The sequence below is a fragment of the Hypanus sabinus genome, chromosome 9 (genome assembly GCF_030144855.1).
Source record: "Hypanus sabinus isolate sHypSab1 chromosome 9, sHypSab1.hap1, whole genome shotgun sequence".
NCBI classification, from domain to species: Eukaryota; Metazoa; Chordata; class Chondrichthyes; order Myliobatiformes; family Dasyatidae; genus Hypanus; species Hypanus sabinus.
In genome coordinates, this window is record NC_082714.1 from 20,941,817 (window position 1) to 20,958,633 (window position 16,817).

A 16,817-nucleotide genomic window follows, 5' to 3' on the forward strand; every position below is an offset into this window, starting at 1 on the left:
ATGGAGCCAGGACTCCTTCTTAGAGCACAGGGCCAAGACCATTCCTAGGGCACAGGGCCAGCCCCTTCCTTGGACACCAGGCCGGGATGACTGCCGAGGAACTGTCAGGGATTCAGATGGAGAAGGGAAGGGAACAGTCCAGCCTCAGGGTAACAGCAAAGACAGCCTGACTTACCCCAGAGGCAACGACAGGAAGAGAACTCAATCCGGGGTGGCTCCGAGTCAGGGCAACCAGCAACCTTGGCTGGTCACAGAAACAGCCAAATCCATATCTAGCTCAGAGTGGCAGACAGCCACTCAGCTGGCCCCAGAAATGGCCGAATCCATACCCCAATGACTGCTCCAACTAGAGGCAACAAGGCTTCATGAAGCAGTGGTCCTTCAACTAGAGATCACAAATGGCTGCTCTAGCCTTCCACCAGCAGATTGCTCCAAGGGGATACAGACAAGACAAACTAACCCCCACACTCAACCCCAGGACCACTTATATTCCTAGCCTCAGTATGAGAATCAGGTGCCTATGATTAAACCCACCTGAAGCACGGGATAGCTGGAAGACCTGGAGTCCGGGGAACACAGACCGGATCGTGAACTGGAATGCAGACTTTACGGACCGGACCATGATACATGTGTGGCAACTTGTCAAAGGCCTTCTGAAAGTCCAAATAGACAACATCCACTGCATCCCCTTTATCTATCCTACTTGTAATCTTCTCAAAGAATTCCAACAGGTTCACCTAGCAGAATTTTCCCTGAAGGAAACCATGCTGACTTTGTACTATCTTGTCCTGTGTCACCAAGTACTCCATCACCTCATCTTTAACAATTGACTCCAACATCTTTCCAACCATTGAGGTCAGGCTAACTGGTCTAAAGTTTCCTTTCTGCTGCCTTCCTCCTTCCTTGAATAGAGTAACATTTGCATTTTTCCAGTTCTCTGGCACCATGCCAGAGTTCAATGATTTTTGAAAGATCATTTCTAATGCCACCACAATCTCTAATGCTATCTCTTTCAGCACCCTAGGGTGCAGTTCCTCTGGTCCAGATGACTTATTTACCTTTAGGTTTTTCAGCTTTTTGAGCACCTTCTCCCCTGTAATAGGAACAGCCCCCACTTCTCCTTCACACATTACAACATCAGGCACACTACTAGTGTCTTCCACAGTGAAGACTTCTGCAAAATACTCATTTAGTTCATCAGCCATCTCCTTGTCCCCTGTTATGATTTCTCCTGCCTCATTTTCTAGCAGTCATATATCCACTCTCATATCTATTTATTTTAACATACTTGAAAAAACCTTTACTATCCACTTTGATATTATTTGCTAGCTTGCTTTTATCTTTCATCTTTTCCTTTCTAATGATTTTTTAATTGCTGTCTGTAGGTTTTTACAAACTTCTCAATCCTCTATCTTCCCATTAATTTTTGCTTTGTTGTATGCTCTTTCTTTTGTTTTTACAATAGCTTTGACTTCCCTTGTCAGCCACAGTTGTACTATCTTAAGTATTTCTGCATTTTTGGAATACACATGTCCTGCACCTTCCTCAGTTTTTTCCAGGAATGCACACCAGTGCTGCTCTGCTGACTCCCTGCCAGCAGCTCCTTCCGATTTACTTTGGCCAACTCCTCTCTCATACCACTATTATTTCCCTTATTCCACTTACTCCATCAGACTTTACTTTCTCCCTGTCAAATTTCAAGTTGAAAACATTCATATTGTGATTATTGGTTTCTAAGGATTCTTTTACCTTAAGCTCCCTAATCACCTCTGGTTCATTACATAACACCCAATCAGTATAGCTGATCCCTTAGTACGCTCAACCACAAACTGCTCTAAAAAGCTATCTTTAGGCATTCAACAAATTCACTCTCTTGAGATCCATTACTAACCTGCTTTTCCCAATTGACCTGCATGATAAAATCTCCCATGACTACCATAACATTGCCCTTTTGACTCACCTGTTCTGTTTCCTGTTGTAACTTGTGGTCCACATCCCAGCCACTGTGGGAGGCCTGTATATAACTGCTGTCAATGTCCTTCTACCCTTGCAGTTTCTTAACTCAATACACAGGGCAACATCTTTTGATCCTATGTCACATCTTTCTACTGATTTGATGTCATTCTTTACCAGTGGAGCCACACCATCCCTTCTGCCTACCTTCCTATCCCTCCAATATTTTGTATAACCTTCACAAAATGCTGGTGGAACACAGCAGGCCAGGCAAATGCTGCTTCCACCAGCATTTTGTGTGTGTTGATTGAATTTCCAGCATCTGCAGATTTCCTCGTATTTAATGTGTAACCTTGGACATTCAGCTCCCAACTACGACCATCCTTCAGCCATGATTCAGTGATGGCCACAAGATCATACCTGGCAATCTGTAATATTGTAATGAAGTCATCCACCTTATTTCTTATTCTACGTGCATTTGGATACAACACCTTGAGTACCGTATTTGCTATCCTTTCTGATTCTGCATCCCTAATGATTTGATTCTCAGTCTGTTGGCTGCAACCATGTCCCATCACCTGCCTGCCCTTCCTGACAGTCTGACTGTATGCTATCTTTACTTTTTTACCATCTGTCCTATCCTGAGTCCCTTCACTCTGGTTCCCACCCTCGCCAAGTTAGTTTAAACCCTCCCCAACAGCTCTAACAAACCTGCCCGTAAGAATATTGGTCCCCTTGTGTTCTGGGGCAATGCTTCACTTTTGAACAGGTTATAGCTCCCCAAGAAGAGATCCCAATGATCCAAGAACCTGAAGCCCTGCCCCCTGCACCAGCTTCTCTGCCATGCATTTATCTGTCAAATCATCTTGTTTCTACCCTCACTGGCATGTGGCACAGGCAGCAATCCAGAAATTACTATCCGGGAGGTCCTCTTCTCAGTTTTCTACTTAGGTCTCTAAATTCTCTTTTCAGAACCTGTTTGCTTTACCTTCCTATATCATTGGTACCAATATGTACCAAGACATCTGGCTGCTGCCCCTCCCTCTCCAAAACGTTGTCAATGTGATCTGAGACATCCCTGACCCTGGCACCTGAGAGGCAACATGCCACCTGGGTGTCCCATTCACATCCATGGAATCTCCTGTCTGTTCCCCTCACTATTGAGTCCCCTATCATTACCGCTCCCTTCTTCTCTCTCCTTCCCTTCTGCACCATGGTCCCTCGCTCAGTGCCTGTAACTCGGTCGCTGTGGCAACCCCTGGGAGGTCATCCCCCACAACAGTATCCAAAGCGGTAGACTTGTTTTTGAGGGAAATGGCCACAGGGGCACTCTGCCCTAACTGCCTGTTTCCATTTCTCCTGACAGTCACCCAGCTACTCGCCTCCTGCAACTTCGGGGTGACTACTTCCCTGTAACTCTGATCGAATATTTCCTCACTCTCCCGCACAAGCTGAAGCTCATCCAGTTGCTGCTCCAGATCCCCAACACAGTCTTCAAGGACCTGCAGCCGGATGCACTTCATGCAAATGTGGTTCCCTGGGGAAACTCAGTTCTCTAACATTTGGCATGAATCGCAGACCACAGACATTTAAATGGTACAGTAAGAAAGGGGAAAAGTAAACCAGAAAGGAAACCTTAACAGATGCTTTACACAGAGCCGATGCCTCTTCCGAGCTGAAGCCTTTTTTTGAGCCAAAGCCCATTGCTTCTGCTCACACCATTGGCCTACTCCCGACAATGGCTGCGCTGTTTATCCCTTCTGTACTTTTATTTGGTTCACAGAGCTCTGTTGATATACTGATAGGCCACATACCATGGACAAAGACCCCTGAAGCTCCCTTTTTACTAACCACTACCTACCTGTGAGAAATACCTCTTCGTACTGCTCTGTTGATGCCACTGATAGGCCACATACAACTTTACAGCTTCATCTTTTCAATTTATTTACCCTGTGTCATTTGAATTGTTCCCAGAAACTCCAGTTATTGCTGTTCTGCCATCATTCCTGCTAGTGTCCCCTTCCAATCAACATTGGCCAGCTCCTCTCTCATGCTTCTGTAAATCCCTTTACTCCACAGTAATACTGATACATCTAGCTTTATCTTCTCTCTCTCTCGATAGGATGAATTCTATCATATTATCGTCATTGCCTCCTATGGGTCCCTTTACCGTAAGCTCACTAATCATATCTGGTTCATTACACAACACCCAATCCAGAATTACCTTTTCCCCAGTGGGCTCAACCACAAGCTGCTCTAAAAACTACTTTTGAGGGAATTTTACAGATTCCTTCTCTTGGGATCCAGCACCAATCTGATTTTCTCAATCTACCTACGTATTGAAATCCCCCATGACTAACATAAGATTGCCAGCTTGACCTCTGGCAGCTCACCCCAGGTACTCACTGCAATCTAGGTAAAGAAGGTTGCCTCTCAGTTCTCTTTTATATCACTCTGCCCTTAAACTTAAACAGCAAGTTTAAAGAAAACTGCACAAAGGAACAATATTGATGGTTGTAGTGGAACAATGAGATTTAGGAATAAACTCTTTTTGGACATCCAGCCAGTTTCAGGTACCGATCTTAACTGATGTTTCGATGACAAACTCTGCCATTTTCACCAGGGTCGATGCCTGCACATGTCTAGTTTGGTGGTATTTCTACCTCCTCTGTCCATCCCTCCTGATTGGGTAGTTCTCATCCAATCAGGTTTTTGCTGTCCCACCTTGTTTACAATTGAATTTTAGCTCTTACTTAGAGCGAAACCTTCATCTTTGTTAAAATTCTTTTCCTCTAGTTTAATTTCAATGGCTTCCTTCACCAGGTGGTACCAAAAGCCATTGGCACTGCACAGTAGTTTTGTGCCATCAACGTCAATCCTGTCACGTTGCGAATGCAATGTTCTGCTACTGCCAATTTCTCCGGGAAAGCAAAACAACTACACCTCCTTGTGCTCCTTGATGCGGGTTTCTACTGTGCATCCTGTCTGGCCGATATACGCTGCCCTACATTCCCAGGGAATCCTATAAACACCTGTCGTCCTGAGTCCCAGGTCATCTTTGACCTGCATAAGCTGTGATTCATGCTTCCTCATGGGTTTGTGGATGGTATTAATCCGGGACTCCTTCAGAATCCTGGCGATCCTTCCTGAAACCGTGGAAATATCGGGAAGACAGTTCAGATTTATTTACTTATTTTCCACATCTACATCCAAGCATACAGCACAATAAAATTCATTGTTTGTATTCATGTTCTGGGGCAGCCCATAAGTGTCACCACACATTCCTGTATGCTCACCAAGTTGTAGAGAACAAAATAAGCAGTAACAGCAATAACACAACAAAAGAAGACAATAAGCCCCTTTTCCATCCCTCCTACCCACCCAGATAGGTCTCCAACCCCAGGACAGGCTGCACTTTGGCCTCCAGCCCTTGCCTCTGGATTTTCAGATTCACGGACTTTGAGCCTCCAACTTCGAACTTCACCCCGAAACACCGATCACGGGTTTGGCCTTTGGGCTGTGTCTTCCAGACGTGCACAGACCACGAAATAACAATAGAAACTAAACTCGTACTCTTCTAAACGGCACAGACAGTATGAGCAGATGTATCAAAGATTCAGGAAACACCTGGCAGCAAAGTCAGATGTAAATGAAACTCAGCAAGGAAATTAGCAATGATTATAACAATGCCAAGACATTGTGCTGAAGTATTTAACAACGTTTTCTTCCAATGATGTGTGACATTTTCGTTATTTCAACAATTGTGAAAGCTCAAGTTACTATTGAGAAATGTGCAAATGGAGTACAATACCTGAAAGGATGAGGGAAGCAAGTTGAGGAACTGTAAATGGAGTAACTCTCTACTCTCCCCTTTGTTAGAGGATTTTAGGGTTGTATTTATTATGCTTGCATTTGAACTTTTAGCTGTCAGCTTAATGTAAATACAAGTGTGCAGGTTGTTGCTTTTAGAACATAGAACAGTAGACCATTTGGCCCACAAAGTTGTGCTGAGCCAATTAAACTAGTAATTGAATGCCTAACTAAATGAATTCCTACTGCCAAACAGTATCCATATCTGTCCATCCTCTGCACATCTATGTACCTATCTAAGAGTCTCTATCAGATTTACCTCCAATACCACCTTCCAAGCACCCACCACCCTATGTGTAAACAAATTGACTTGCACATCTTCTTTGAACTTAGTTAATTTCATGCCCTCCAGTATTAGACATTTTGATCCAGTGAAAAAGATACTTGCTGTCTATCTATGCCTCTCCAAATCTTATAAACTTCTATAACGTGTTCCTTCATCCTCTGGAGCCTCATATAAAACCGCAGGTTTTCCTAACATATCATTATAGCACATGCCCCTTAATCCAGCGGCATCCTCTGCACCCTCTCCAAAGCCTCCAAATCCTACCTACGTTTGGATGATAAGAATTGAACGCAATATTCCAGATGTGGGGAACAAGTGCCCTATAAAGCTGCAACGTAAACTTCCTGACTCATGAACTCACTGCCTCATCAACCAAAGGCAAGCATGCCATGTTCTCTATTCACCACCTTCTCAACTTGTGCAGCCACTTGGTGAATCTTTATCTTCTAGAGCAGGGGAGTACAACCTTTTTAATGCCATGGATTCCTACCATTAACCAAGGTGTCTGTAGACTCCAGGTTGAGAACCTGTGCTCCAGAGGGGATATATGCAGTCTATGAGTATGTAAGATAGGAGGGAGGGTATTCAACCATTTCACCTGATGAATCATCTATGTAAAAAATTCATAGAGGAGAAAATACTAATGAGACAAAAGTATTAATTACAGAAAAGTCTTTAAATTGCCCTGGTTGCCTCAATATATACTGCATATATGACTGATGCTGCTGCATTTCTGATCAATGGTGTACTCAGAATGTTTATTTTGGGTGACTCAGCATTGAACATTAAGGATAATTTGTTAGACTCTGGTTTGGTCGTTACAATGGACTTTAGAGGCATGAAAGTTATTTGCTACTGATTAGCTCATGCCTGGATGGTATCTAGATCTGGGTCTTGATTGGCTGAGAAGTTGTAAATGGAATTGCACATGAAGCAATGTCTCACCGTGTGATAAAAACAACTGGAGTTAGTTGGCTCCAAGTAGTACCTACAGTGGTATTCAAAGGCTGAGATGATTCAGCTCCAACAACTACAGCTATTTTTCTTTGTGCAAAATATCTATGATGGTTTTGTTTTCCCCTTTGATGTCTATTGGCCAGCTTTATCAGGTCTTCTAGATGTCTTGAGGTCAAATCAGCAGGTTAGTTACTTTCACTTCATCTCTAGAATTTGGCCCTTTGGGCTATGGTTGGACTGTAGAGCCATGATGAAGTTGGGAGATGAGTGCTCCTAGTGAAACCCTAACTGAGCAATTGATGCATGTGACACTTTAAAAGCACCACTGATGAGAAATTCCATCGGTTTAGATGATGGTTGACAGTCTGAGAAATCCCTCACTTAATTGGCAGTGCCAAAATTGTAGCTCTGTTGGAACAGCTTCGATAGAGGAGCATGTTATTCTGAACAGCAGGTGTCAGATTCAGAACTAGGACAATGGCTTTCATGGTCTTTGATATATCAAAAGCCTTCTGTCAATTCTTTATATCGTGTGTGTAAATCAGCTTGTTGAAGATGATGATGGAGCTCTCAGGAGGAAAATGACAAGAACTACCTATTCTGTACTCCTGAGTGAACATGACTGCAAACATTCTCTTTAGCTCTCACAAGCTGGGCCCTAGAGTTATTGAAGATGGGTGGTGGTGGACAATTAAACAGCTAATGGGAATAGGAAGTTCCAAGACCTGCCGAGTTCCTCCAGTATTTTGTGTGTGTTGCTTTAGCTTTCCAACATCTGCAGATTTTCTCATGTTTCTTATCTACAGAGGTCGGCTTTACTACAATATCACCAAGGGGGATACCTACTTCCTAGAAACTATCTACAGCCTCACTAAATGCAATTTCGTTTTGTCTCTTTCCTCCAGGTGCTCCCACTTGCTCCACATCCCAGTGGGATGCTGGTAGCTCAGCTATTTGCCTGTTATAAATGATCCCTAATGTGGGTGAGAGGTAGGAGGTGAGTCATGTTGACGAGCATGTGACAGGGAACATAGAAATTTTACTTATTTATTTATTTGTTGTTTATTTATTTATATCTTCAGACACAACGCGCTGTGCCCAGCAACCCACCTATTTATAGCTAGCCTAGTCACAGGACGATTTACAATGACCAGTTTACTAAGTGGCATGACTTTGGATGGTGGGAGGAAACCGGAAACGTTGGTTCTCGGAATTTCCTATTCCCATTAGCTGTTTAATTGTCCACCACCACCCATGATTAGATGTGTCAGAACTGTAGATCTTTGATCTAATCTGTTGGTTGTGAGGTTACCCTGCTGCTTTCAATGTACAAAACACATGTAGTTCACCTTCTGTTGCAGCTACACAAAGTTATCTCCTCATTTTCAGGTATACCTGGTTGAGTTGTTTGGGCAATCTCATCGGCAGTCTTATATGAACGAGGACAGCACCCCTGGCTTGAGAGAAACTGTACTGTGCCTTTTGTGAGTGGTCTACAGCACTCCATTGAATTCCTGTATTGAGCTGCTAGATCTGTTCAATATCCGTGCCATTTACAAGATTTTGTTGCCACAGAACATGGTGGAGGACGTCATCAGTATGAAGATAGGTCTTTGTTCCTGCAAGATTTTATTTCTCGTCAGTCAAAGTTTTTGTGGGCATCTTCCTTAGGTAGATAAGTGATGGTAAGCTTTACTTGGTTTCATCCTGACCTCTGGTGCTGTCAGTATGAATGTTGTACCTTTTTGATACAACAAATGAGTTTTCAAAAATTCTCCTTTTCCCCTTGCATTACCATTTCCTAGGTTCTGAGTTTACTCTATTAATCTTCCCAGGTCATTACTAGAACTGCTAGACCTGTCTTTCCTATTGCTTCTGAAAATATCAATAAAGGGTGCCGGGGCTCAGAACAGCATGGGGCTTCGGAACTTGGAGTTCAATTCCTGCTGCCATCTACAAGGAGTTTGTACGTTCTGCCCGTGACTGCATGGGTTTCTTCTGGGTGCTCCAGTTTCCTCCCACCATCCAAAGTCATGCCATTTAGTAAACTGGTCATTGTAAATTGTCCTGTGATTAGGCTAGGTATAAATAGGTGGGTTGCCGGGCACAGCTCGTTGTGTCTGAAGATATAAACAAATAAATAAATAGGTATGTAAAATATCTATGTTCCCTGTCACATGCACGTCAACATGACTCACCTCCTACCTCTCACCCACATTAGGGATCATTTATAACAGGCAAATAGCTGAGCTACCGGCATCCCACTGGGATGCGGAGCAAGTGGGAGCACCTGGAGGGAAGAGACAAAACGATATTGCAGTCAGTGAGGCTGTAGATGGTTTCTAGGAAGTAGGTATTCTCCTTGGTGATGTTGTAGTAGAGCCATCCTCTGTAGATAAGAAACATAAGAGAATCTGCAGATGCTGGAAATCTGAAGCAACACACACAAAATGCTGGAGGAACTCGGCAGACCAGGCAGCATCTATGATATTGCTTTGGGTCTCCTTTTCCTGTTCTTCCATGGTCTTCTATCCTCTCCTAACAGATTTCCCCTTTTCCAGCCCTTTATCGCTTTCACCAATCCACTTCTCAGCTCTTTACTTCATCTTCTTCCCCTCCGCTGGTTTCGGCTATCACCTACCCCCTCACCCCGCGCTTTTTTACTCCGACTTTTCCTCCTTTTCTTCCAGTCCCGACGAAAGATCTCGGCCTGAAACATCGACTGTTTACTCTTTCCATAGATGCTACCTGGCCTTTAATGGACTTCCAGCATCTGCAGACATTCTGGTGTTTCTTATCCACAGAGATGGGCTCCACCACAATACCACTGAACCATCACCAAGGGGAATACCTACTTCCTAGAAATCATCTACAGCCTCACTGACTGCAATATCGTTTTGTCTCCTTCCTCCAGCTGCTTCCACTTGCTCCTGCATCCCAGCGGGATGCCTGCTGCTAGGATAGTTGTCTATTTGATGCACCATCAATAACTCTAGGAGACGTGAGTAGAGGTAGTCAGCAGAGAGAGACCACCACACAACATCCTGGAGACTGAGGCCGGGGTTGTGCCTCCAATCGCCTTTATACCGGGGTCTGTGGGAGGAGCCACAGGGGCTGCCGGGGGGGCGTGTCCAGACAGGTAAAAGTAGTTCACCACACTGTTATAAGCGATCCCTAATCTCCATGAGCAATAGAAAGTGGATCATGTGAGAAGGATCGAGACTGATGGGAATTTTCACTCAATTTACATTGACCCTAGGTGCAACGTGGCCGCCCGCTACACTGTACGGAAATAACGTGGTTGGATTTATACCTTGTGCTGAACTCATCCGCTACCTGCCTCTATCCTGTCTGGCAGCCCTCAGCCGGCTCAGTCAATGGTGGTAAAACTAAGATGCTTTTATTTTCAAAGTTCCCCACCCAGCGGCCATTCTGGTCCCTTGCCACCTTCACTACTGAGGCACGATGGCAGACGGCGATCAATTCGGAGGTTTTTTATGCCCTGTTTTGACCCAATGCCATTAAGTCCGGGGGTCTTCCAGGGCCATATATACCCTTCTCACTTGCGTGAGAAGCCGAGTTTCAGATTCATGTCCCTCCATCAATCTCCTCCAGATCCTTGCAGCGCACAAAACTGTTCATAAAAATTAGCTCCATCTGTCGCATGTACATGAAAACATACAGTGGAATGCAAAAAAAAATAAAAACAGCGGGCATTGTGCTGCGCAGAGGAAACCCAGAAAAACTCTTCACTTAAAGTGGCGGGGATAGAAACCTAATCTTACAACTGATGCTATAAAACTTCACGCTAACGGCTGCGTTGCTTTGCCGCCTTCTGCTTATTCGCCTGTATTAAAAAGGACCTGCCTTTCTATTTATATTCTGCCTTTCAGAATCTCCCAAAGCAAAATAAAGTATTTCTGACGTGAAATGGGCATCGTTGACATGCAGGAAACACGCCCATTGACTATTGCAAAAATGCAACTGAATAAACAATTATCTAAAGAAGTGGCGACGAGTCACCATCCGTTTGCCTTCGCAGATGCTGACTGACACGCTGATCCTCAAAAAAAAAAAAAATTTTTTTCTGCTGGGTGTTCTGGCACCTGCAGCTCACCATCATATGTCTTCACAACTTAAATTGAACTTTAAGAGTGTGATCCAGCTTGCGTTTGGCAGGGCGCATTGCGCCTGCGTCGCGGGGATTCCCCTGTATCAATTGTTCCTGGAGCTAAATTGAAGGGGAAAACGCGGCGGCTGGTTTGGGAAAGCTGAAGGTGCAAAGACGGTGGAGGATCCAGGCGGCCATCCTCTCCTCGGTAGGTTAAATCCTCACATTGACTGTTCTGATTGATGCAAATCTGAGCCGGAGTGTGTGCGCACTGTACCGCGTGTATCCTGTTGTAGCTTCTATTTACTGGGAGTTTTATTTATTAAATAAATCTTGTCTTGGGGAAATAAGTGGAATGTTAGGGGAAAAAAAACCTGCCGTATCTGGGTGGCTCATTTTCGTGGCTGTTTATTGTGAACTTTTGCAGAGAATCCTTAAGCTGTATGCTTTGTCTAATCTGTAAAACAGAATTCACCGTTCCTGTAAATCACATGTACTTGCCGATGTGCATAATCGGCTTCGCACTCCGAGATTTACTTTACTGAAGTGTCCTTTACAAAAAGTAGTCGGCGTTTTAACAAATATAAACCAAGCGGATCCAGATGCTGCTAATGGAGGTTAAGTTGCTTTGGAGGTGAGCCAGCGTTCTTTCGGGCGCTTGGTCGCTTCCCTGGGCGGTTCAGCTTGGGGCAACGATCGGGATCAATGTTCAACCGCAGCGAAGCAGGTAGGCGGTGGCTTTGCTCGGGACCAGTGGAATTTACAAGAAGCTGTAACAACATTTATAGAGCAAATCATGGAAGATTGTAATGCTTGGATTTTAGCTGGCACGTGGTTATGTGTGTGTGTGTGTGTGTGTGTGTGTGTGTGTGTGTGTGTGTGTGGTTATGTGTGTGTGTGTGTGTGTGTGTGGTTATGTGTGTGTGTGTGTGTGTGTGTGTGTGTGTGTGTGTGTGTGTGTGTGTGTGTGTGTGTGCTTTATATTTCCATTTATGTGTCCAATACCAGCAAAATAGCGTTAATGCAAATAAATTTACACCAAACACTTGCAGCGTTTTTGGACAAATGCCAAGAATTTCACTTCTGCTTAATATTTTTAATTCTATTGCATTTTGCAAAGACGCCCGTAGATCGTGACGAAATACTTGATCAGTTAATTAAAAAGTGGCCCCGAGTATTTTAATAAGAATCGCCGTGCATTTTTCTGTTTGGATCATTGTTTGCTGGAACTTCAGGAGGCTTTCCGGGAAACTGAAAGTGAGTTTCACCGCTCTGGAGTACGGTAGGTTTATGCGAAATAATAACCAACGAAGTAGAGAATTTCTCATTTCATTTTTCAATCTTTTTTTTATTGATTTTCAAATAAAGAATATACAAATCGAAAGAGGAGTTTAACAAGTAGATAATATAAAAGACATATAAACAGCAATAGTAAAAACAGGAAGTATATATCAAAATCAAAATTAAAAAAATCAAATGCTGTTATATATACAATAGTCAGAAAGAAATTACAACTCTTCATGGCAATCGTAGAAAAAGATTGGAAATTTTATTAATAGAAAAAGAAAAACACCACTAACTAAACTGAAACCAAAAAAAAAGAGAAAGAAAAGAAAGTAAAAGAAAGATTGGGCAGTCCAATTGAGGATAAACTTTATATAAAAAAAAGAGGGAAAAAAAACACATCCTTCCAGTCATTTCCAAACCTTCATGGACAAGGATATTCTCCAAAGAGAATAAAGAAAAATAAACAAATAAAGATAAATTAAATCATGTGAAAATATTGAATAAAGGGTCACCAGACTTGTTCAAAATCAAAGGATGTATCTAATGTCCGGCTTCTAATTTTCTCCAACCTTAAACATGACATGATGGAGGAGAGCCAATAGCAAACAGTAGGTGAATTAGATTATTTCCAGTGTAGCAGAATAGCTCTCCGAGCCGGTAAAGTTGAAAATGCTATCACATGTTGGGCGGAAGCAGACACTTTGCTTGCTTCCTCTGGAAAAATCCCAAAAATTGCTGTAAGTGGATTAGGTTGAACATCTATATCTGTAACTTTAGATAATATTCCAAACACATCCCTCCAAAAATTATTTAAACTTACACATGGCCAAAACATATGGGTTAGAGTAGCCACTTCTGCGTTACACCTGTCACAAATAGGGTGCATATTAGGAAAAATATGGGCCAATTTATCTTTGGACATATGGGCCCTGTGTACTATCTTAAACTGAATTAAAATATGGTGTCTGCAGATAGATGAATTATTGACTAAATAATAAATTTTACTCCATTGGTTATCTGAGAGTGAATGTTGAAGTTCTACCTCCCGGTGCGTTGAACCCTATCATTAGGCAATGTGTAGGCATTCATTAACTGTTTATAAATGCTAGCTAATAATCATTTTTGAAAAGGGTTAAACTGAAAAGGTTTAAAATAACATAAGCTAAATTTAAAGAGCAGGCCAAGGGGTAATTTGGTAAAAAATCACATAAGAAACTCCTAACCTGTAAATACCTGAAAAAATGTGTATTAGAGATATCATATTTATCCATTAACTGTGAAAAAGACATTAAACAGTCTTGTAAAAACAAATCTAAAAATGTTTTTATTCCCTTAATTTTGCATATTAGAAAAGCCTTATCCAAAGTTGATGGTTTAAAAAAGAAATTAGAATAAATATTACTAGAAAGTAAAAAATCATTTAATTCAAAGAATCTACGAAATTGAACCCAAATGTTTAAAGAATGTTTAACAATTGGGTTGAGAACTTGTCTACCTGTTCTAGGGGCCGAAATGGGAAGAGGAGCTCCTAATAAAGAAGCTAACGAAAACCCCACTACTGAATTTTCCTCCAGCTGTATAAATCATCCGCGTATAACGAAACCTTATGTAGTTTATTCCCGGTAGAGAATTTCTACGCTCGATTTTCCTCGTGTTGCCTCTGTGTCCCTGCAGTTTACAGTAAATCCCAACCGAATTCCATCTGCGGAATGGTGATTGTCGGCGCAGATGGAGGCGCGTGTGATAAGTAACTGACTCTGGACCTGGGCCAGCGGTCAGTGACTGCAGTCACGACTTGCTTTTAGCATTTAATGTAGCTGGTTAATGTGTGAAGCAGGTCAGGCGAACTCTGCAGAGCAGGTAAGAGTTACATCGCCGGATTGAAGTCCCTTCGTCAGAACCGCGGAAGAACGACGATAAGTTAGTTTTAATAGAAGGCGTGGCAGCAATGGTACCGTAAGGATTGCGTGTGCGTAAACTGTAAAGTAATTAATTCCCATAAATCTAGAAATTAACTTGCACTGTGCATAGCAGAACAGGCTATTTCTACTGTGTCATATATCTGCGATGGGGCTCGGTTTTCCCTTGGCTGTTAGCGTAGCCTACCTAAAGGATAAACTGTTGTAAACTAGTTTGGCTGCTTTGTCCATCTTCTGTTGTACTAAGATAAGGAATGCCTACCGTTCCAAGCCCACATCACATATCGGCCCCTCTGGTCACTTGGCTGCATACAGGCGGAGGCTACAGCGCAACCTTTAGAGACCAGGACAACAGAGGGAGGCAGAGCGGCTACAGGGTTGTTTCGAGTCAGTGGACTGGGTCGTGTTCAAGGACTCCTGTGTGGATCTGAATGAATACACCACGGTTGTAATGGACTTGAAAACTAGTGTGTCCCCACAAAATCATTCAGAACCTTACCCAGTCAGAAGCCCTGGATGAATCATGACATCCGCAGTCTCCTGGGGGCTAGATCTGAGGCAGTAAGGGATGGAGACCAAGAAAGTCACAAGGAGTCCAGTTGCGATGTCTGGAAAGGCACCTTACGGGCGAAGTGACGGCTCCGGACTAAACTTGATTCTACAAAGGATCTGTTATAAAGTGAAACAAAGCAACAATTGCGGCAACTGGGCTTCGCTCCAGATGAGCTCAATCCCTGCTGTACTCGCTTTGACTCAAAACATGGAGCAACCATCACGGACTCCCGCAGCCCCCGATGAGACCATCATTTCCGCCTTTGAGGCCGCCGATCCCAGGAAGAGCATCCGGACCAGACCGGGTATCTGGCCGAGTACGAAGGATCAACTGGCTGGAATGGTCAATGAGATCTTTAACCTCTCCCTTCGGCCGCCTGTCGTACCCACCTGATTCAAGCGGACTTCACTTACACCAATGCCCAAGTAGAGCATGGTGACCTCCCTTGACTATCATCCATTAGTATTTACATCCACAGTGATGAACTGCTTTGAGAGGTTGGTGATGAAACATATCGACTCCTGAGAAGGGACTTGGGTCCACTCCAGGTTACTTACTGGAGCCACGGGTCCTCAGCAGATGACATTTTATTGGCTCTTCACTCAACCCTGGAACATTTGGACAGCAAAGGTGCAGACATCAGGATGCTCTTTATTAAGAGTACAGCTCTGCATTCAATTCCATCATCACCCCCTGAAAACGAATCAACAAGCTTCATAACCTTGGCCTCATATGTCCTTGTGCAATTTAATCCTCAATTTTCTCACTTGCAGACCCCAGTCAGTTCAGATTGGCAACAAAACATTTTCCACAATCTCTGTCAGCACAGGTGGACCACAAGGCTGTGTGCTTAGCCCCCGCTCTACTCGCTTCACACTTATAACTGTAAGGCTAAGCACAGCTCCAATGCCATAGTTACATTTACTAACCACACCTCTGTCATTGGCCAAATCAAAGATGCTGACAAATCAGCATACTGGAGGGAGATTGAAAATCTGGCTGAGTGGTGCCACAACGACAACCTCTCACTCAATGTCAGCAAGACCAAGGAGCTGATTATTGACATCGGGAGGAGGAAATCAGAGATTCATGAGCCAGTCCTCATCGAGGGATCAGAGTTGGAGAGGGTTCAGCAACATTAAATTCCTCAGTGTTACCATTTTGCAGGACCTCGCCTGGACCCAGCATGTAAGTGCAATTACAAAGAAAGTACAATAGTGCCTCTAACCTCCTTAGGAATTGGTGAAGATTTGTCATGAGATCCAAGACTTTGACAAAGTTCAATAGATATGTGGTGAAGAATATATTGACTGGCTGCATCACAACGTGGTATGGAAATACCTATGCCCTTGAACAGAAAATCTGACAAGAAGTAGTTGCTATGGCCCAGTCCATCATGGGTAAAGCCCTCCACGCCACTGAGCACTGCTGCAGGAAAGTAGCATCCATTATCAGGAACACGCACCCCCCAGGTCATGCTCTCTTTTCACTGATGCCATTGGGAAGAAGGTACAGGAGCCTCAGGACCCACACCACCAGGTTAAGGAACCGTTATTACCTTTCAACCATCAGGCTTTTGAACCAAAGTGAATAACTTCACTTGCTCCATCGTTGAAATGTTTTCACAACCAGTAGACTCACTTTCATATTCTTGATATTTATTACTTATTCATTTTTTTTTTGTTTTTGCAGTTTGTTGTCTTTTGAGTACTGGTTGGATGCTCAAGTTGGTCTGTTCTTTCATTTTTTTATATTATGATTATTATTCTGTTATGGATTTATTGAGTATCCCCACAAGAAAATAAATATGGGAATTGTATATGGTGACACATATGTACTTTAATAATAGATTTACTTTGAATTTTGAACTCCCCCCCCCAA

General features: G+C 43.2%; 1 protein-coding gene across 6 annotated transcripts in view; it reads left to right on the top strand.

The window, feature by feature from the left end:
• Positions 1–16,817, top strand: part of ciita (class II, major histocompatibility complex, transactivator) — a 103,081-nt gene that overhangs the window by 27,218 nt on the left and 59,046 nt on the right. Inside the window, exon 1 of one of the 6 annotated variants that reach the window (XM_059979196.1) lies at positions 11,029–11,385. The exons of 2 other annotated variants lie outside the window; for them this stretch is intronic. Coding sequence is in view for 1 of the 4 variants with exons in the window: in XM_059979195.1 (XP_059835178.1) it covers positions 11,883–11,904 (22 nt within the window). In the remaining 3 variants the exon portion in view is untranslated. 3 more of the 6 variants (XM_059979195.1, XM_059979198.1, XM_059979197.1) reach the window with 3 other exon arrangements.